The sequence below is a fragment of the Monopterus albus genome, unplaced genomic scaffold (assembly GCF_001952655.1).
Source record: "Monopterus albus unplaced genomic scaffold, M_albus_1.0 scaffold16.1, whole genome shotgun sequence".
In the NCBI taxonomy this organism is placed as follows: Eukaryota; Metazoa; Chordata; class Actinopteri; order Synbranchiformes; family Synbranchidae; genus Monopterus; species Monopterus albus.
Window position 1 is genome coordinate 2,521,331 of NW_018127896.1, and position 21,145 is coordinate 2,542,475.

Here is a 21,145-nt window from a genome sequence, read left to right on the forward strand (position 1 = left end):
GTTTACTGTTTACTTGCCCCTTGCATGTCGATATGTACATGCACATTGAGAGCCGATGTACCAGAGTCAAATTCATGGTGTGTCCGACACACCTGGCCAATAAAGCTGATTCTGATATTTTTTGTGACTTATATCTTGAACTGATCAGCTATTAATTTTACTTTGTGCCTGAAGGTGGCAGCAGGTCACAGCAAATTGACATCAGCCCAGAGGCAGAGCTGCACAGCCCCACTGCTTTTATAACAAGTCAGACACACATTTAACGGTAATTTTATTAGAGAAGAAGTGGGATAGTTTGTTTCCCTGTATTCCGTACATTATGTGCCATACAGGCTAGAGGGAACACAGACAGCCGATGCAGGAGTGCTGACCCAGGCTCAGTTCTTCTCATTGTGTGTGTATAAAGAAATTCATTATCAGAGAGCAGTTCACTGATCTGCAGACCGTGTGCTGCACCGATTTTGTTCCATTGACAGTAAAAAAATAAAAACATCACTGTACACATTATGTGTAGTAGGATAGTGTAAGTGAATGTGTGCACAGTGACTGCACGGCATCAACGACACAGTGAGCAGCCCAAACTAACAGAGACTAACCAGACTTTACTTTTGTGTTATTATACAGCTAAAGGTGAACGGGGGAGCCTGAGAGACCAGAGTGGAAGGCTACAAGGTCACAGGTTCGACCTTCAGTCATGTCTTTTTATCCTGTGACACTAGATAATACTACGTTAACTAAAATGCATGTTTGACATCTGTTAATTTTGTTTCTAGTGGGTTTGGAAATTATCTGAATGTGTACTACAAAAGACTTGGGTGACGATCCATCTCTGAGGAGCACTCTGTCCAAATCTGAGACAAAGACTAACTAAGTGTGAAAGTATGTAGCTTGGAGCTGTCGCTGAGGTTGTTAGGGTCTTTACCAGTCTGAGTTAATCCAATAAATGAAACGTTAACTGCAACTCGGGCTGAACAACAGCAACGCTGTGACTTTACTGAATCAATTCTCTGTGAATCATGTCATTGTCTTCATCTCTTATGGAGCAAACCTCACTTAATAACACTCTCTTCTTTATAATATGAACAGCTATAATAATACATTCTTTTAACCTGGAATTTCATTTAGAGATATTTACATTTCTTTTTAAAGAAACAGATATATGAACAGTTAAGAGTTCCCGTGGTTTACACAGTAACCAGAAGTGAGGTTGCTGTGGTTGCTGAGGATCGTTTTCTTCAACATGACCCAGCTCTCATACAGACTTAAAAGCACATACTGTAAAATAAGCAGGGAATCAGAAGGAAACCACATTTAAAAAACAAATTCTTCATAACATTTGTCAGTCATCAGTCAAGCTCTGAATCTTACTGGTCTGAAGCCATGTAAGTGTTTCCAAACAGAAAACTATCTGGCAAAATAAACAAAGTAGTAACTAACAAAGTACACAAAAAGGGGGGTTGTATGTCTGTATGAGTTAGAGTTGTCTTCATGTCAGTCAAAGCAGGATTACCTGCAGGTGTGTACATGCTTCCAAATCCTCTGTATGATTGTGACTGGACGGCTGACCTGACATACTGAAAAACCCTGGATATTAAGGAGGAGATCTGAGAGCTAGGGTTAAGCCGATACACTGGTGTGAAGACTCCTGCCTGATCGCACACTTTCAGTGGCTCATACTGTAATTCAGAACAAAACTGCAGCAGAAATACTATCTGCTTTGGAGTACTTATAATAAAAATGAACAAAAATTAATTATTTTAGTAACTCCTACAAACACAAAATTGAAAAAATAAAATCCATATCAGTCGAACCCTAGTGAAAAATGAAAGCCACAGGTATCAGTTAAGGTGTACAGCATATATACATGTTAGCATTACCTCTATGTACATACATTGTGTGTGTTGGGACTAGATTTGGCAACCGCGCTGATAAGGCATGCCATGTAAGGTGGCCCTGTGTGATTCTGGAGCTCAGTCTGACAGCAGCTGTGTGTTACCTCCACACACACACGGTTTTCCTTTCCTTTTGCAGAATTCTGTTTAGGGTTTGTTGACTAACAACAAGCTCTCACTCTGATTTACTGGACTTTATTCTTTAGTGATGCAGCTCAGCTGACTTCACTGTGATGTCATCACTTGGTGACAGCTGCAAAGCCCTAATGTTCAGAACAGCGTGGGATCGCTCCTCCAAGGCATGACATCATCTGGACATGAAGCGCTGAGAGTCTGCTGGTCAGCCCGTCGCTGTGATGTCATCCCCCGTGTGCCGGTGACTAGAAACATCTGTGCCATCATCGTCACAAGATGTTTGACAGCCGTCGCCCTCGCGTGGCACCTAGTGAGGCTCTCAGCCTCGGCTCTCTGGCCCTGTGCAGGGGAGAATTAAAAGTATTAATTTATTGTATAAACATGTTATGTGCACACAAACACCTTAAGTAGCCTCATCTGTCATGGCTATTGGAAAAAATTAATCATTGGCTCTGGGAAGTACAGTGGAAACAGAGTTGATTATTACATCAGAAGTTTCCATCATGTAAATCTGCATGCCCCCCACTTTTTGGAGAACTCCACTACTACTACTCATCATTCATCAATTATTTACAGCCTGAATCAAAATGACCTCTTTCTATTGCAGCGTATGCTGCATTACATTTTTGCTACCTCACAGAATTTTGGGCCAGTACAAAACCACAGAAGTCATTTATAAATGGCACCCTCTGCATTTTATACATATTGCAGGTATCTTTCAAGGTCTAACCTGGTAGGACAGCACTTTAATAGGACTAACACTGTCCCACAGGACACCTTACAGGATGTTTTGGTTCAAAAGGCAAACCTGTAGTGTTCGTTGAAATCCAGTCTGAAGCTGAGGAAACGCAGACTCTCATCTGAGCTGGTCATCAGCAACACCAGGAACTGCTGGACTATGCTCTGGGAGAAGATCAGACAGATGTGGAGGGATGAACACAGAAAAGTACAAAAGAAAAGGAGAAGATACTGTTTAACAGCTGGCTTCATACCTGGTAGAAGTGGGTGAGGATGCGGAGCTGGGAGCGCATCTTTGGTATGGTCTCCTGGAACTCCTGGACCCTTTTCTTTTCCTCTGCCTCCTGTTCCGCCGTCACTCCCCACTGACCCTAAATCAGCAGGCAGACACGGGTGGAGACATGTTAATCACAATAAAAATAACACACCTTTAGGTTCTACGATCCCACTTATTTTATCTCTTTAATGCAGCACGCTCCTCCTCTCCTCCCCTTCTCACCTCCTCCTCTCTCTGCTGTTTCTTCTCTTCATACTGCAGTCTCAGGCTGAGTTCCTCCAGTGCCAAGCGGTACAGGGAGTCCTGAGCGCTCTGAAACTCGATGATCTGGTCAAATATGGCCCTCAGCTGGTTCAAAAGAGACTGAAACAAAGTTTAAGAACTAGTGTTGACAGGGGAGGCTGAGAAATTACTAACAATTTAAAAGATCCTGTGTTCGTGTGTTTGCTACCCTGCTGTTATTGTCCAACAGGCATCTGGAGATGATTGTGTCCTGGAAGACTTCATGGGCGGCGATGATGTGGTCGAGGTCTTGAGCCTGCTGCACTTTGTTCCACAACTCGTCCCAGGAGCACTCTAGCACCTACACATGCCCATTTAAAACAACCTCATTAGTCTGACTTTCACTCTAGGTTCAGTGTCAGCCTGGACTGGAACCAGTAACCTTCTGAAATGGCGTTAACCTCTTTAACTTCAAGGCTGCTGTTGATAGTGTACATCAGTCATGCAGCGCTGCATTTAACTGAGCCAGCAGATCATCTCCTGCTGTAATTACTACTGTTTACTGATGTTTTACAGCCTGTGATGGTAACAGCACTAATGGTCTGACCTCGAAGGTGATGTAGTACTGCATTTGGTGGATGAAGTGGACCATCTCGGAGGCCAGGATGTGACACTGATGCAACACACCAGACAACTCTGAAGGGTAAAAAGCACGGTGGCCAGTGACATTACAATACGCCGCACAATATGAACTGCTCTGAGTTCTCACTATGTGTGTGTTTGTGTGTCTATTTACCAGGCATATTTTTGAGCAGCTTGGCATTACACATCTGTCCCTTCCAGATGTCAGTTAGTGTGTACTCCATCCTCTTGGCCCTCCACAGGAAGTTGAACACACGCAGATAGTGGCCCATACATTCTCTTGTGAACACCTGAAACATACTCAGTTACATACACAAATTTCCAAAATTCCAGACAGAAAAATAAGCTGTATTGTGTGTGTGTTACCGTAGCGATGGGTCCATCCACATGGTAGTCCAGGCTGAAAACATCCCAGCCTGTATCGCCAGGAGACACCTGCAGGCAACAAAAGACAGATGTCACAAGGTTAAGGACAGTCAGAGAGGCAGCGATGCACCCCCTCCACACACACACATACACAGATTTACCTCTAGCAGACGCACATCCAGCCTCTTGAGAATCTCTGCATTGTCAAACTGGGCGTTGGTGGCTCTGACTGCTGTCTCCAAGATACCAGTCAGGTTGTGCTGGTACAAAGTGGTTGCAGGACGTGCTAACTCTGGTCTACAAGGACACACAAGGGTGAAACTTGATAGTTTGTCTAATAATTTGTACTTTATATATACAATGCACCAGATCACTCAGCTGTGTTATAACAGAGAAGATACTGCTTCTTCAAAGCATGCATTGCTAACTTGAGCAGGTCCATGAGATGTCTGATGAAGTCTCCTTGGCCCAGCAGTACGTATCTCCTCATGGCCTGCAGATGCTCTAGCAGCAGGTAGTTGCAGTTGAGAACATCCAGTAGATATTTACTGGTGTCAAAGTAGGCAGCGTCAATCTTCTCCTGAAACGCCCCCTCCAGGTCAGACAGCAGCTCAGCAGCTATGTGACAGTGGAGACAGAAGTGGAGCAGGTATTAACTGGGGTTTCGCCTCAAAGGGATTTTAGAAAGCAACACGTTCTGTTAGTCATTCTTCATCTGATATTAATCTTAAAAACTGTACTGGTGATCAGCTTCTAAGAACAAGATCTGATGCGTTTGATTATTTTTCAAGGCAAGAAAGTGCTAAGAGTCGGACTGGACTCAGGGTCATGCACACAAATATCCTCTTCTGGTCCAGCCAGATCTGTGCGGCTGGACGGTAAGTGAAAAGAGAGCGCAGTGTCCTTGAACAGATACAGTAAAAGCTGAAGATCAAACTGGTCAGATGAAGTCCTGCAGACTGAATCAATAGCATATGGCTAAGTATACCTCTTACCACTTTATAGTCAGAATGAGAGGAGGACAAGGCCAGTGAGCGGTAAGAGCATCGATCACTGCCATTCTACTTGCTTGCATCAATATAACATCAGTATGATGAAGATGAAGATGAAATTCAAAAATAGCAGCTAATGATTTGATAAGAACACTTGATCCAAGCGATAACGGTGAAGACAGAAAACTAAGAGTACTGTACTTCAGATCATTTCCTATTTTGTAATCCAAAACACTCCTTTAATCCCAGTTATGAAACTGTGCAGATATGTAAACAAGCTTTAAACCCCATGTGATCATTTGAGATTTGTACCATCTTTAGGTGTGTCTGCAGACTTGGATGCTGGTGTGATTTTGCCTGGTGGCGTTCGGTCATGACAAACTTGATGCAGGAAGTTAATGGATTTACCAATCAGCAGAACCTAGAGGGGACAGATGATAATGAGCTGATGTGACCTGAGATAAAGCAGCAGGCAGGATGTAAAAGTTGTTTTTGTGTTGTCTCGCACCTTGCGGGCCTGGTCCATGGTGATGAATGAGGGGATCATTGACTTCCTGAGGGAGTACTTGTCATGCCACAGACGATCAGTCTTCACATTGGGATCTGATGCAACAAAGAACTACACACATCCATAGAGACACAAGTAGTTTAAGATGCAATTTGATCAGGTGCTATGTCTAATGTGCTGGATATAATACATTTTATTAATTACAGATTTATTTATTATAGAATTGATTACACTGTCTATGGGGAGTCCATAGCCCGACTGAAATCTAATGTAACTCTGGACAAGAATAAAGTTATGGTTCAGTGGATGAAGAACTCGGTCTATGGACAGAGTGTGCAGACCGTGACACAGGCTTTCATCCTTTGTCACACTCACTTAGATTGTCCATTTACTCCACAGGCAGTGCAGTAGCTCCCACTGGCTTTATAATGGGCCTGCTCAGAGCTGCGTACTCTGTGTATGCTAATACATTTCTGAACTGACATGGGATGTCAGTTTTGCTATGAATCCATCACTGCTGAACACAATCCCACAGCCTATTAGCTCACATATGAGCCCGAGTGGGACATTTTACAGTGAAGAAATCAAGTTGTCACTGCTCCTTAGTGAACTTACAACTTAAAGTTTGCAAATGACTAATTAATACATTAGCCCATTTTCAGTTTCTCATATTAAAATATACTTGTGTTACAATACTGCTACACCATAAATCATCCCATGTGTTTTAAGAGACTATGTGTGACCTCGTAGGTCATTTCCCTTCTGAAAGGTACCATAACTTCGTCTCTGTGTTCTTAGACACAGTACTTAAGACCACAGTCCAGAGATAACTAAAGGTTAACACTGGACACATAAATACTGTGTGTGAGTGAGAAACAGAAAGAGAGAGAGGGTTGTGGAGAAGTAAAGGAGAACCAGACCCATCCATCAGCGGTTTCTCTATTACGCTCCTCTCATCCGTCCTCATTTAAGAAACTGTCCTGGCTTTCCTCTCTTTCTTTATCTCTCTCCTTCTTTCCTTCTCATTCTAATGTTCTCTCGTTGGGGTCAAATGTCAGAGCAGTTGGACAGAACAGTTTCTAGAAATGAGCAGTAAATTCCTGATGAATTCTCACTATAAAGGACCGAGGAGACTTTCTCTCTCACTACACTATATTTAGGCTGATTATAATCACACTGACCTGTATAGTCAACGCTAATCACATGACTGTCCAGAAATGGTCCAAAACACATGCAGAAAGAGGGATGAGAAGGAGCTGTGTGTACCTCGTGGTAGGTGTCCTCAAGCTCTCCATCGTAGATCCACCTGTAGAGGAAGTTGAGGATAGGGTGTGACACCAGGCTGAGGATGTGTTGAACCAACGCTCTCATCTGTGGGTCCCCTGTTTTCCCGTAGGCATGGACAGCTGAGGCCAGCTCACCTCCCTTCCGACCTGAACACACACAAAGACAATAACACGGGGGCATCTTAGTCATCCAAAACTTTAACACTCAAATTCTACATTAAACATAGTGTCTTAATCTGCATGCACACGCACACACACACACACATCAAATTCACCTTGGCAGAAATCGACGAGGGCAGCCAGCGTCTTGAGCCGGACTTTGGGGTCGTACATCCAGACCAACAGCCTCCTGAGAGTCAAACTGCTGTCAGTGCACACGGTCACACCTTGCTCGTCCTCCACCTGCAACTGCAGCACACACACAAACCAGGTCAAGAATTAGCAATGACCAGAACAGAGGGGGAAATGCCTGAAACATGTTTCTGTGCATGCTGGTCATATGGAGAAACACAAAATAACTTTCTGGCAAATCTCATGATCTCAAATTATCACGAGTGATGTTTTGTAGACTTTAATAATTAATATGTCAGATACTGTTTGTGTACCTGTGAGTGGAGAACGGACAACAGCCTGTAGTACTCCTTCAACTCCTGGTGGAGTGAGGCACAGAAGCTCTGAGGGGGGAAGAGAGAGAGGAGGACAAACAGCGATGGAAGGATATGAATTAGATTTAGGTGAGGATTGGATTTACATAAAACATATCCAAAAAAAAGATAATAAGGACCAAAGTGGACAGACCTGTCCGACCAGACCAAATGCACGGTCAAGGCTTCTGGCGTCTGTGTATTTCCTGACTTTGTTGTGGAGCCAGCCAAGCTCAGCCAGTCTGCTGCTGGTGTCCCTCAAGGACTTGCACAGCACCACCTGGTGAGGCACAGCACATGGTACACATTAGACATCTGCAGTACACTCAATGCTCCTTTTGTTTATCCAACTTGTGATAAAGAAGATGTGTATGATTTGTAATTAACGCTCTGATCTTCAGTCCTTTAATATTTTCTATCTTCCCATACCAAGTCAAATCTGATATTTGAGAGAGAGAGATGAAGACAGGTGCTACTACTGTTTACCAAACAGGTACAATGCCCAACTGTTACTAAAGCCACACATGTGATAATAGTATGTTAATTAAAAACTTGACTAAACTTCATCCACCACATGCTGAAAGCTCTGATGGAGTTACATCATGAAGATGACTGTATTTTACATGATGTATCCGCTGTAACAGCAACAGATGTGTTTTCCAGTTCACATTTAATGACGCATTAAATTTTTAACTGTTTAACAAAACCTCTTATCAAGAGAGCTTTCGAGAGCGGTTAAGTGGCCAAAGAGGAGCTCAGAATATCTCCATCCTTGACTCATTTATCTCTGGTCTCAGCGGCTCCTTCTCCATTAGGACGGTGGCAGCAGTTTGACCATGTCTATGTTTAGAACCACTGACAGAATATGGGACAGGTTACAGCTAAGGCCTTCATATTAATGATATGACAGAGGGGGAGGAGGAGTAGCAAAAGAAATTGACAGGATAGAGATAAGAACAGTGAAAATAGAGATCGATGTGGCTCGGACCCAAAGAGCATCATATTGATCTGTTGAATCTCTCTTTTAAAGTCCAATCAACAACAATAGTATTCATATCATCTACTCTGTGGTGACCGTTAGTTCAGCTCTGCCCAATAAGAATTTGTTCAGTATGGAAATAAATCCTCCACAAAAGAAGCTATGAACAGATTGTCACATTCTGCGCAAGACATCAAGAGTTTGTAGGAGGTTTGTCACCTTAAGGTCTGCACTGTAACACCTTTTACTAAAGCTGAACTGATTCATCTGTTAAATGCTTTACCAGGCTCGGTGCAGGTTCAGGTACCTTGCTATCTATTTTGTAGGAGCTGTCCTGGGCACTCATCTTGATGAACTTGCCATCAATTCCCTGGAAGACGTAGAGGATGTCCCGCACCAGCGCCGCCTCGTTCACCTCCCCTGCACCAGCAGAGAATGAGAGGATTTACTGTGCGTTAGAAATACAGTTTGTGCTCTCAGTTTGAAATGAAAGCTAAAGTTCAGCTGGTAAAAGTATCTTAGAAAAAAAAACTCTAAAATGACCTTTTAAAGACAATTAGACAAAATTTAATAAAAGCAGGATTCAAAGTGGAAACTACTTAGGGACATAACCTCTAACTTTGTGTTTATGAAAGCAGATGAAAAAAGCAGAACATGTATGACCCCAGCCTGTAACCAGCCTGTAACCAGCACTACACACAGGCCTGAAGTCATTCTGGCTTTAAACACATCACTCACCAGCTGTGTCACCGTCTCGGCGAGGACGGACCACTCTGGTGGAGGGAGCTGGAGGTCCGAGCACGGGAGCCCAGGGGCTGACTGGCTGCTGCTGCAGACTGAGCAGGTTGACTGAAACACACACATTAACTGATGTATCTTACATTGGTCTGAGGGAATCAATCAACACCAGTGTTGTGAAAGTATTTCCCCTAGGTTCTAGTCTACCATGGGTGTGTGGCACCCCATTTACAGGTCATCCTACTCCCTAACATCATAGTGAACACTGTACTCAGCAAATAAAGCACATAAAAAGAAACCAAGCTCAAACCATATCTTTCCACAACTAAAGCACCACTACTGGTTTTTTTTATTATAATTCAATGTCATTTGACCTTTTTTATGTTTGGAGTACAGATTCACCCTTTAGCAGCTAAACAGTGAGCCCAGACAGCTCAGTGGTCATTTGTAACTAAATGGCTCCTGCATTTTTAATGAGGATAAATGGAATAAAATGGCCTTCAGATGCCTCATAAAACAGACTTTTCAGAGGTCAGGCTGAGAGGAAAGTTCATTTCCTTGTGCTAATTGATGCCCCTTTTATCTGACACTGATTGTTTTCACAGGGTGAGCATCAGATGGAGAATGCTGTTCACATCGGAGCCTTTCAGACGACACAGCTTAAACACAGCTCTGAAGATGTAAGTGCTTTCTCTTCTCTGTGAATGTGTTAATTATTTAATAATTATAAAGACCAAAGGGCTAAAGTTTCAGAACTGTGCAGTCAACCAGTTTCTTTCTGTGTGGAAATCCAAGTGAAAACACTCACCCAGTCAGCAGTGACTGTGGCGTTGGTGTAGGTCCATTGAGTGTATACACTCCCAGACTGGAGATGCCACTGGTCCCCATGCTGGCTGACAGACCCACAGGCCTCTCCCCATAGCTCAGGGCCAGACTCTGCGGTCGGGTGCAGTAGAATGGGGTGGAGTGGGCGTCCCTGGGGAGAGCCTGGGCAAACAGTGCCCCATAGTTCCCAACCTGGGAAGGGCAGGAACACAGTGAGGAGGTGAGGGTCTTGTGTTTAAAAGTACAGTTATAATTAAAGTATGAATGAAAGTAACAAGTGCGCAATTTCAACTGCAGCTGGTACAAGACACACAAGTGGAAAAACACAAAACAAAAACTTCCACCAAGGTCAAAGTCAATCTATGTGTGCAGGTGCACGTCCCTCACCCTGCTGGACGGTTTCCGAGGGTCTTCAGAGAGGCTGAGCAGCAGGTAGAGAACAGACCAGCGATGCTTCAGAACACCCTGTCAAACAGGAAACACTAGCTCTCATCAGCTAAACATCATTATAATCTGTTTAAGACACTGCAAGGAAAAAAAAACCCTAAATTTACTTACAGACTAATTCAAAATAAATGAATAAATAATATGATCAACACTAGACTGACTGACTGTATGAAAATCATAACGTACTGATTTAAATGAGGCATTTTGATCAGATTCCTCCCGTAAATATGCTGCATCCTGAGTTAATCGAGTAAAGGTACCATAACTGTTTTAGTGCTGGTTCAGAAGGTCATCTGTGCTGGTAAGAATAAAGTGCAGAAAGAAGGAAATCCAACCTGCGTCTGAAGTTTTCTGTGCAGCTCTGAGAACAGAGCAGCATCTGCCTCTCTCCTCTGCTTCAGCACTGCAACAGCATTGAGATAAAATCTGTTATAGTCGAGAAGTTCCTCAAAGTCTCTATTAGTACTGATTAAGAGATGACACAAACTGAGGGTGGAGAATTCCTGTAATTCCCTGCAAGATTTGAACAGGTTTTTAATATAAGATTTATTTTGCGGGACTGGTGACTGATCTACAAACAATGCAAATGGCTAAATAGTGAAAGAAATCCAGCTGTTTTTGTTTGTATTATTGAAATATTTTTCTTGTACTGCATGTGAACTCTTGTGATTGAAGTTAAACTGATTAAAATGTTAATCACATTAGGAATCTATAGTTCCTGTTTCACAGTAACAACCTGTGTCATCATTTCTACAGCAACCCCATAACCTTAAAAATACTTTATTAAAGTTCCAATACTTTAAGTCCACCTTAAAATCTTGGATAAATAAAACACTCTGTACATTAGGTTCTGTGCTTTTTTGTTTCATATAGGAGCAATGGGTCTCATTCCAACGTAATGTAATGTAAATTGGGGATAATATTTTTCCAGATGTTACTTACATTCTTTCTTGATCTTCTCTGACACCAGGAACTCATCCCGTTCAATAGTGGGGGCATAGTTACTGCCGATGACTCGTACCGCATACTGGAACTGGTGGGCAACTTCAGCTGGAGAAGTGAATAGTCAGTTATGACTCAAGGTAACAGTACAGTAAATAAACAGTACTTTGAAGAAGTGTAGAAATCATCATGAACAGGTGTGACCATAAGATTCAGTTGCTGCTATTACCCCATATTTCTCAAAAAATTGTAAATATACAGTATAACACTTTAGATATTAGTATAATTATGTGAGTGGTTTTCGGCTTTGAAAGGGGCTGTGAATAATGAGGCAAAATTAGTGTGGCTAACACTCTGGATTAAAAAAAAAAAAAAATCCTTCCTAAGATTTCTGTCAACAATTCCCCAGGGAAAAGCTCTGGTAATTGTAAATATACAGTATAACACTTTAGATATTAGTATAATTATGTGAGTGGTTTTCGGCTTTGAAAGGGGCTGTGAATAATGAGGCAAAATTAGTGTGGCTAACACTCTGGATTAAAAAAAAAAAAAATCCTTCCTAAGATTTCTGTCAACAATGCCTCAGTGCAAAGCTCTGGTATCTTTAATATCTGGGTTAAAGCCACAGTCAAAGTGACTGAAAACACGCGATTACAGTAATATTTTTCAGTTGTCTCTGATCATATATGCTAACCTTGCTCTGAGATGCCTGCATCCAGGAGGGGCCTGCAGCTAAGTTAGCATCAGTGTGTTAGTCTGCAACAATGCTAACTGGTTCGCAATCTCATAGGTAGCCGAAGTGAACGACTAACCAATTTGTCAAACCAATGCTAACAGAGAGTAACATCTGAAGAACGACGAAACTGTTAAGCGGGGTGTGCAGCATCTAGCCAAGCTCACTGACTGCACCCAGTCCTGCTACGTGCCGCTGTCAAACGTAGATAAAGCGATGTTGCATTCAGTTAATTTTTAATCAGCCTGGAATTTAAACGTGTGCTTGTTTAATTGCAAGAACAATAAGACGGGAATAATATTTTCTCATCAGCTCAGCACAGGTTCAAACGACCATGCAGCACCAATTGCAGTAAAACTTCAGCCGTTTTCTGCAGTATTCCGTGACAAAACACACCAGGTTAAGTTGGCACAAGAAGTGTAAAAAGTTTAATTTATGAACAAATGATGGCTCCCTACAGTGGAAATTATACGACGAATTTACCGGTACAAGATAGGGATTCAACCGATGTCTTTAGGTTATGTGTAAAATGTGTATGATCATCAATGTGAACAGCAACAACAAAATTCCGATTGTCTGAATGAGGCTTTCCTGAATACTTGGGTATTGCACGTTACCAGACTGGCGCGGAGCATGCTAACGTTAACTTATGTACCTTCGCTTTTCCCCGTGATTCTGCAGCAGAGGCTCTGGAGAAGCACATTGGGAGATTTCTGATCCAAAGTCGCCATACTGCCTGTAGCTGATGTTTCATGTGTTGCCCAAATAAATGCCTGAATACCACTGAATTACATGAACTAACTCCAATCGCACACTACGAACAACTCCATTTTTGACAAGTTGAGTCAAGCTAGCACATCGCAGGAAGAATATGTCCGCAACTAGCGCCATGTTTACTTCAAAGTAAGGGCATAGGATTTTTAACTTGTTACCTTGGCTATCAGGAAAGATGAATGAATGAGGGTATATTATCATGCTGAAATGGAAACCCTGTTATAAACTGACTATATATATATATACGCCAGGAGTGAACCCCTCTCAAAGTTAGATTTATGATTTTAACAGTGGGATTTATACCCTCAGGCTGTGTTGTTTCATGCAGCCATGAGTATATATTGTTACATGGACCTCTTGTAAACCATCAAACTTCACTATAGCATTATAATAAGATGCAGGTTTTGAGAGAAGTATACAAATAGGCCTACTTTTTAAAAGTACAATCATGAGAATTCAATTAATAAAATCATAATGATTAAAAACCAAGAGCCGTCCCTGGTAGGCTAGTGGTTAAGGCGCAGCGGCGCCCGGGTTCGAATCAGGGTTGGGTCAGGAAGGGCATCCGGCGTAAAACACGTGCCAAATGTCAACATGCAAGTCGTCAGTGTGACGATTCGTTATGGCGACCCCTAAACGGGAAAAGCCGAAAGTGACTTTATATAATAGTTAAAAAACAAATAACCTGGATGGCTATTACCCTTGTACATACATAGGTACTCTTTCTTGCAGTACTCATTTTAAAAACGTCATCTCTGACTACTAAGAGTTTAATTTTGAAGAGAAAAACCGGATGTGGTTGTTTTATTTGTGGTGACTTGACGTTGGTGTTTCAACCGAACCCGCCGAAAAGCGTCTCAGGAAACAGAGGTGGGACAAATGAATGAAAATTTTCCCTCCGGAAACAGAGCACCGTGGATTGTGGTTCTGACCCTTAAGCTGACAGTTAACGTTTTCAAACTGATGCTTTGATATGGTTTGAGGAATTGATTAATTATATATAAAGTATCTTTAGATTCAACAAAATTATTTCAAAATTTGTTTAACTGGGGTCGACTGTGGTTCAGTAGGTAGAGCGGTAGTCCCCCAACCAGAGGGTTGGAGGTTCAAATCATGGTCTCTGCAGTCCACATGTCGAAGTGTTCTTGGGCAAGACGCGGAGTCCCCAGATTGTTAGAGCCATTGGTGCGAGTTGGGCGCTGCCGATGGCTGCCTCGGTTCTATACCGGAAACAAATTCCTTGTGTGTTTAACATACTTGGCCAAGTAACGGTGATTGTCCTTATTTCTGTAAAACGTTCATCAGATTTAATTTTAATTTTCTGCCTTTCTAATCATTTTAATCGTAAAGATCCGGTGTTTTTATAATTTGTCATGTAGGTTACTTCTGACATATTCTGTCAAAAATGAAACGTCGGTTTGATTGATACATCATAAATGGAAACAAACGTCCATAAAAGTACTTTTTTTACGATTTCAGCACCAACTGGGTGGACAGCACCACAATTCAATCTCCTGATTAACAAGCGTGTCCAATCAATAATTACAGCCCCCCAACTGCGCATGCGCTCACCTCCAGGCAGAGCCGTCACCTGGCTCCTCGTGACGTATTTGAAAGAAAAGCTCGTGTGGCCCGGCGCGAGACAAGAAGATTATCAGTGCACTCACAGGGGAAGAGAGGGAGCGCGAGAGGTATTGCTTTCGTCCCGGAGCGCTTTACTTGTCTGTGCTTGTATGAACTGTAGTAAAAGTGTAGTAATAGCCACACAGATAACCACTCCTGTTACGGTCTCCCGTAGGTGAGTGCAGGTTTACCGAGCCATTTTTTATTCCAGGAAGAAGAGAAGGGAGAGAAAGTCATGGACAAAGAAGGAGAGTTACAAAGCTAGCACCTACAGTAAAGTAACCTTTGGAAGAACAACTCGAAGAAGAAGAAGAGGAAAGAGGAGCAGGATGGGGATGGATTTCAGTACTCTTCGGACCCTCATCAGCAGATATGTAAGTTTTTACAGCACTTATATCCACCGTGTGTTCGTTTTATCATTTTGCTCATCCTGGCCGCTTATTCTCCTCACAAAAAGCGCTTTACAGTGTCAGAAAAAACTTTTATGAAATTCCGCCTGAGGAGCTACTCGTCCGGGTTAAGTGTCATTCTCGAAAAGTACTGAAATGAAACTCAATGGGAAATGAATGACTAACTGTCTGATGCCGGAAAACCCCATAAACCGTGACTCCTTTTTTATTGTAAGTTGGTTTTGCCTTGTTTCCTTCCACATAAAACCATGTGAGTTTGAAGTTTCCATTTCGACAGAGTATATGAGCCACTGAATTGTTCAAGCCCCGTTACAGATTTCATTTTATATTAATCTTCATCTTCTGAGTGGATTATTTGCCCTATATTTTCAGTCTTAACACACACCTTGGTATGCCTAAATCTATTTAAATGGTAATTTTATTAATAAAAGTCATGTTGTTGGCACATTAATTTTGAATTAAGTGTGACATATTGAGCAACATTTCTATGTTTACTGAAACTCAGGTGTGTTAAAATGGTGCATTGTTGAATGAGATTTATTTTAAATGTGAATATATTATTTCAGGTGTTGTAGGACATATTGACACCAGTATTCACTTCACTCAATAAGTCACAGTGGCATTTATAAGTTAAAGGTGGAGTCACCTGTCATTACTGAAATTGCTGCATTGTGGAGCATATATCCAGCTGGGACAGAACATGCCAAGAGATGCTGAACAGGCAGGAGCTATCCAATATATTGACAAGCCAGCAGGGTTATACAAAAATCACAGTTCGGTATGTACCCCGGTTTTGAAGTCATGGTTTGGTTCATTTTGGGTACAGTAAGGGGAAAACATACAAATTATAAAATTGCTTGTCATTTATTATGAATTTTGTAAATATCAGCAGGTTATAACCATTTTAAGTTAATCTCTAAATTTAACAAATAATATATATATAAAATAAAATAAAAAATAAAACTACTTTTAACTACTACTTGCTGGTAAGTACAGTATGTTTACAAAAGTACATAGGAAAGTTTTACATTTGTTTTGTGTGTGTGTTACGTGGGTGAGTTCCATTTCTACATACTGTGGTTAGTTTGAACATGTTTTGCACCACATCAGATAAATAGATGCAGGGTTTTATGCCATGTGGAAATGCTGAGCTAATTGATTTCCAGTGAAGCAGCTCCTGTGCTGCTCACTCTCATTTATTATGCTACTTCTTCCACTTGAGCATGGCTACAAATGGAAGTCAGTCACATGAATTATGTAATTCGGTTGTTTTCTCCCTGCCAGTCGAATTGATGAGCAGCAGTCGAGCAGCCCACTGTATGTCTGTGGGTTTTATTAGGCTCCACAATAATGTGTTTGACAATAATCCAGACAGAGCAAGTCCTGCTTACATGAGGGCCATTGAGGTTCATACCCTGGCTCCATGCTCAGTGGAGGCTTAGATGCGGCCTCCCAACTGTTGCAGATGGCTGATTAAATACAGTCCGTGCTATGTGGAGGGAGAGATGGAGCCAAGAACCTAGCAGGGGCTGGTAACTGGTAGGAAGTGGGATGCTGATGAGGTCTGTTGGTGTAATTGAGCTGGGTAACTGCTTTAGACAAATGGGTTGGGGTTAAATTGATTGCATTGCTGTTGCAAAAACAGATGCAAAGTGTCTGCTTAATATTCAAGATTGGCACAAGGAGCATTTATCTGTTTGTCAGTACCCAGCTTTTCTAAAATATCCGTCAATTCTGGGAACTAGTGTTGTGATGGAGGATTCGTCTTCCAATTGCATCTGTATATGGTTGTGATTAAAGATTCTGTCTTTCTTTAAAAGCCTAATGTATCCGATTGATTCTCCTGTGAAATACCATTGAAGGCCGAGAAATATGCTCCAACATCTCAGCATGTGACGTCATCACTTGTCTGTTTGTTGTCACAGTATTTCATGCCAGTCTTCCATCCTGCTTATCATGATTTAGTTGTGATTTTTTTCCCTTGATGCCCTCTTTATTGTAGCTATAACTACATAATAAGAAATTGTGCACAATGTTACAAGGAGGTGATTAAATGTGATCATTTTGTTTAGGTTTCAAGTGAATTTATAATCTAGAATCCACCCCTAACAAAAGTGTTGCAGCAAAACAACTGCAGTCTTTTCTAATGCCATAGATTTGTCAGTATTCCTCCTCCTTTAAAAGCTTTCTAACGATTCGTACTGTGCTTATTTATTTATCAGGGGCTTTTATCCAGGAACCAGTCCACTTTATTGGTTGGTAGCTGTTGTGCTTTGGGCATGTTGAGATTTTGTCTTAGCGGGAATCAGACTAACAGCTGTGATTCACATGCAGACAGATTTTATGAAGCAATAAATATCCAGGCATTTTCAGGATAAACTAAACTGAATCAAGTTGACCCTGTGAAAACACCTCCTTGAAAATGTAAGCATTAAATGTTCATTTATGTCTCTATAAAAATGCACACTATAAATGATTAAAGTTTTGTTTCTACCTATAGACGTCTGCTGCAAAGATCTGATATTAATTCAGCATCCTCACTGTCACAAACATTAGGATGCTCAGTATGTGCAGACACATAATCACACTTCACAGCCCATCTTGCAAGCACATTATTTAACTTCATTCTGGGTTTATACACTTACAGATAATTAATGTAAATGATGTAATAGTAATAGATCTTATTAATAGTTTATTATACAGCAGAAACAAAATGTGGAGTGTACAGGAGTGTTGTCTGTGATGTAACATCATAAAGGATCAGTTGTCAGCTTGCTGCGCTTCTTGTTAGATCACTGAATTGGATTTGCTAATTTTGGCCTTTTCCATACACGTCAGATATCACGTCTGCTATGGCGGATATGCTGAATGAATGATCTAATGCATATTTAGTCACGTTTAGTCCATGTATGCTTTTTTGTTTTTACTGCAAAATAAATATTTTCTACAAGAAAATTCATTCAATTTTAGTTTTTCAAAATGGATATTTTTACAGTGACTTTTGTTGAGCTGAAATGATTAGTCTATTAATTCATTAGTCAAATGGCAGAATATAAAATATCACTATGAATTTATCAGCGTATCAGTTTAGTTGAGATCACTCTGTACCCTCGATAGCAGTTGTACTCTTGTGGTTATTTGGTCTGTGATGAGGTACTGTAAAATGGCAGCGGATGTTACGTAAGCCTATAGTTCTCCTTAAAAGTGTAACAGGTTGTACCCTGTGTGGCTGTTGTCCAGGCTGAATGAGAACAACATGTAATCACCATGACGGGCAGGAGCACTGAGACCCAGCATATGATGTTCACTCTGCTGGCTCATGTCTTTTCTCTTCTTTTAGGCTGTGGAAGTTTTAAAATACCATGAATGTATGTTCTAAATTGTTGTCTCTATAGTATTACACACTGTCACGAGCCCTTTGTTTCACTCTAAATACGTGTTTGTCCTGGAGAAGGAAGTAATAAGTATGGCGGTTTCAAAAGAAGTGGGGCAGGCGTTGGTGAGTTACTGATGGTTGTCTGTATGTGTAACAAAATGTCACAGGTAGGTGTCCAAGTGCAAATGGCCTTGATAGTTATTTTAAGAAATCAATAGCAGTCAAAACAGTAGTTCCTGATATTACCTACAATAAATTTGACCTTTGTGCATTTTGAAAAAAATATATTATAAAAATGTGTTGTATTGAAAGGTTCCTCTGCCTTAGTGCACAATCAGCAGCTAGTTTGCAACTGTGAATGAAAGAAACTGGACATGTCCTGTTTGTGCAGAGGTGGGTTAAAGGAGTCTAGCAGCATTCCTCCGCCGCTGACTAATCTGGATTCCTGGGCAGGAAGTGCCTCCCCTCTTGTTCAGTCTGGCGTCCTGCCTTCACATAATGGATTAAAGGGTTACTGGTGTTTACTGAGCCTTCACCCACCTAATCCAGTTTACAGCTATACTTTCAAATCTAAGCCAGTCACTGATCTCCTACTGCTTGTATTGCACTTACTGCAGCTGGTTTCATTTAGCTAACAGGTTGTACATGAAGCAGGTACAATTGGGTAGTGGCTGCAGTTCATATTGTTGTCTTTGTAGTGGTACTGTTACTTCATGCTGGCTAGTAAGCATGAGGTGGAATATAGCAGCAGCTGGGTGACGCCAGGGCAGCAGATCACATGAACACCCCGCTCTGTCTAGTGGTCAATAATTCATACACACAGTGGCTAACAACGTGAGCCTGACATTTGTGTAGCCTGTTATGGAGTCTCTTCCACAGCCGGGCTGTTCACTGTGGGGTCCAGGGACACCCAGGAGTGCTTGATAGGATTCCAGGGCATCCCCTGGCAAACAAGCAACAATTAAATGTCAGTAATACTTAATTAAGTTGAAATGATCCCAACTATAGACAGCATGAGGGGTTCAATAACAAGTTTTAGTTGTATTTGACAGATTTCACACTAAGTGATGTGCTGGTGAATTAAAAGGCCACATGATGGAGATAAGGTCCTGCACACCATAACAGACTACACTACAATCTAAAACAGGATCATATATAGAAAGTCACTTTCAGCTTTTTCCCGTTTAGGGGTCGCCACAGCGAATCGTCACACTGACGATTTGGCACGTGTTTTACGCCGGATGCCCTTTCTGACGCAACCTGGATTTGAATCCGGGGCGCCAGCGCTGCGCCTTAACCACTAGCCTACCAAGGACAGCCTTCAAAGTAAATAGTTAAATATGAGACATATTAATTTTTATATTTCCTGGGGACTTCAGGGTTTCCCACAGAATTTGACTCTACTTTTGATGGTAGCCCACTATACTTTTAATTAAATAGTAATACTAAAGTAGCATGTTGGCTGCTGCCCTCCTCCGACATCTCTCTCTCTTTCTTGGTTGAAACCAGTAAATATCAGGAACAAAACAACTGGATTGCTAGTCACACTGATCTGACTGATCAGCTTTCCCACGTGTGTTTTTTGATATTCCCCTGGACTGAGGGGGCAAACATCCAGCGTCAGAGTTTATGAACTGGTATTAACTTTAACCACACGTGGAGCAGTCCATATACAGTGTCCATGCTATAGACAGCGTGCTGACCTCCTTAACAGCTGTATTCTAACATTAGCTTAGGTTGCCTTAGTAGCTATTAGAAGAGTTGGATCTCTGCGATTGACTTTGTTGTGTTAAAAACACAAACACAGAGAGGAGGAGCTGTTCATAGACAGTTCCTCACCATGGGTGTCATGTGTTTGTGTGTGTGAGAGAAATAGCGTGGGACACAGAGAGCTGAGCAAGCATGTGCTATGCACATCACTACACTGAAATAAGATTTAACCTATTTTAAATTAATATGTGGCAGTCAATGTTGATATCTTGCAGCCCGCCACAAATAAGTCAATGTATGGGAAACACTGGACTTCCTAGAATTTAGTCAAGCACCGTGACACTAGAAAATATTTAAACAGTTTACTGCAGCAGATTTAAATGTTCAGATTCAAATTTGTGTTTGTGCTGCTAGCATCTGTGAATGACAACAGTAATTGCCTCTTTAACATAACATGCTGTCCAGGACTCAGGAAAGGTGCAGTAGTCTTATTCTGAAGAACATTGATGGTGCTGTAGAGCTATAAAATGGCTTTTGATGCGTGCTCATGTGTTTTCTCATTTCCTCAATCCACAAGTTGCCCCAGGGTTAACCTCTTTACTTAAAGGGCTTACAGGTTCACTAAGTCTTAGGATAGTTTCACTGCGTGACTGTCTAGTGCTTTTCAGTAGCAGTCCCTTGTGTTTGTTTACATGGTGATAGTGTATGACACATTTTTCAGGTTGTGCAAAAAATAACAAAAATGACAAAAGAGATGGTTCAAGAATAAAACTTCAAATAAAGAAGAAGTATAATCCCAAGCATTATAATTTTTATTTATGACAACATTTCTCTCTTTTCATTGGAAACTTGAAGACTTTAATGTCTAATCTGTCATGAGTCATTT

The 21,145-nt window shown here is 41.4% G+C and overlaps 2 protein-coding genes across 2 annotated transcripts in view; one reads left to right on the forward strand and one right to left on the reverse strand.

The window, feature by feature from the left end:
• Nucleotides 1–922: 922 nt before the first annotated feature.
• On the reverse strand, nucleotides 923–13,240 carry tubgcp3 (tubulin gamma complex component 3). Its single transcript, XM_020592126.1, has 23 exons — nucleotides 13,022–13,240; nucleotides 11,634–11,741; nucleotides 11,027–11,094; nucleotides 10,632–10,709; nucleotides 10,228–10,436; nucleotides 9,420–9,517; nucleotides 8,989–9,101; nucleotides 7,857–7,982; nucleotides 7,664–7,732; nucleotides 7,334–7,466; nucleotides 7,039–7,205; nucleotides 5,773–5,883; nucleotides 5,577–5,685; nucleotides 4,701–4,890; nucleotides 4,434–4,569; nucleotides 4,273–4,341; nucleotides 4,061–4,196; nucleotides 3,872–3,960; nucleotides 3,494–3,625; nucleotides 3,265–3,405; nucleotides 3,020–3,136; nucleotides 2,836–2,930; nucleotides 923–2,366 (listed from the first exon to the last, which is right to left on the reverse strand). The coding sequence occupies exons 1-23, from the start codon at nucleotides 13,095–13,097 to the stop codon at nucleotides 2,297–2,299; spliced, it is 2,640 nt and encodes an 879-aa protein (XP_020447782.1). The 5' UTR covers nucleotides 13,098–13,240; the 3' UTR covers nucleotides 923–2,296.
• Nucleotides 11,712–21,145, forward strand: part of atp11a (ATPase phospholipid transporting 11A) — a 55,679-nt gene continuing 46,245 nt past the window's right edge. Inside the window, 2 exon segments of the mRNA XM_020591938.1 lie at nucleotides 11,712–11,773; nucleotides 14,975–15,137. Of these exon segments, the coding sequence (XP_020447594.1) occupies nucleotides 15,093–15,137 (45 nt within the window). The 5' untranslated portion in view covers nucleotides 11,712–11,773; nucleotides 14,975–15,092.

What these genes read in the sequence shown, in the direction of transcription:
- tubgcp3 (XM_020592126.1), bottom strand. Translation starts at nt 13,097, where the DNA reads ATGGCGACTTTGGATCAGAAATCTCCCAATGTGCTTCTCCAGAGCCTC. An exon ending in ACAGAAAACTTCAGACGCAG is followed by an intron (nt 10,710 to 11,026) that starts GTTGGATTTCCT and finishes CCTGTTTGACAG; the next exon opens with GGTGTTCTGAAGCATCGCTG. An exon ending in TGTTGGACAATAACAGCAGG is followed by an intron (nt 3,406 to 3,493) that starts GTAGCAAACACA and finishes ACTTTGTTTCAG; the next exon opens with TCTCTTTTGAACCAGCTGAG.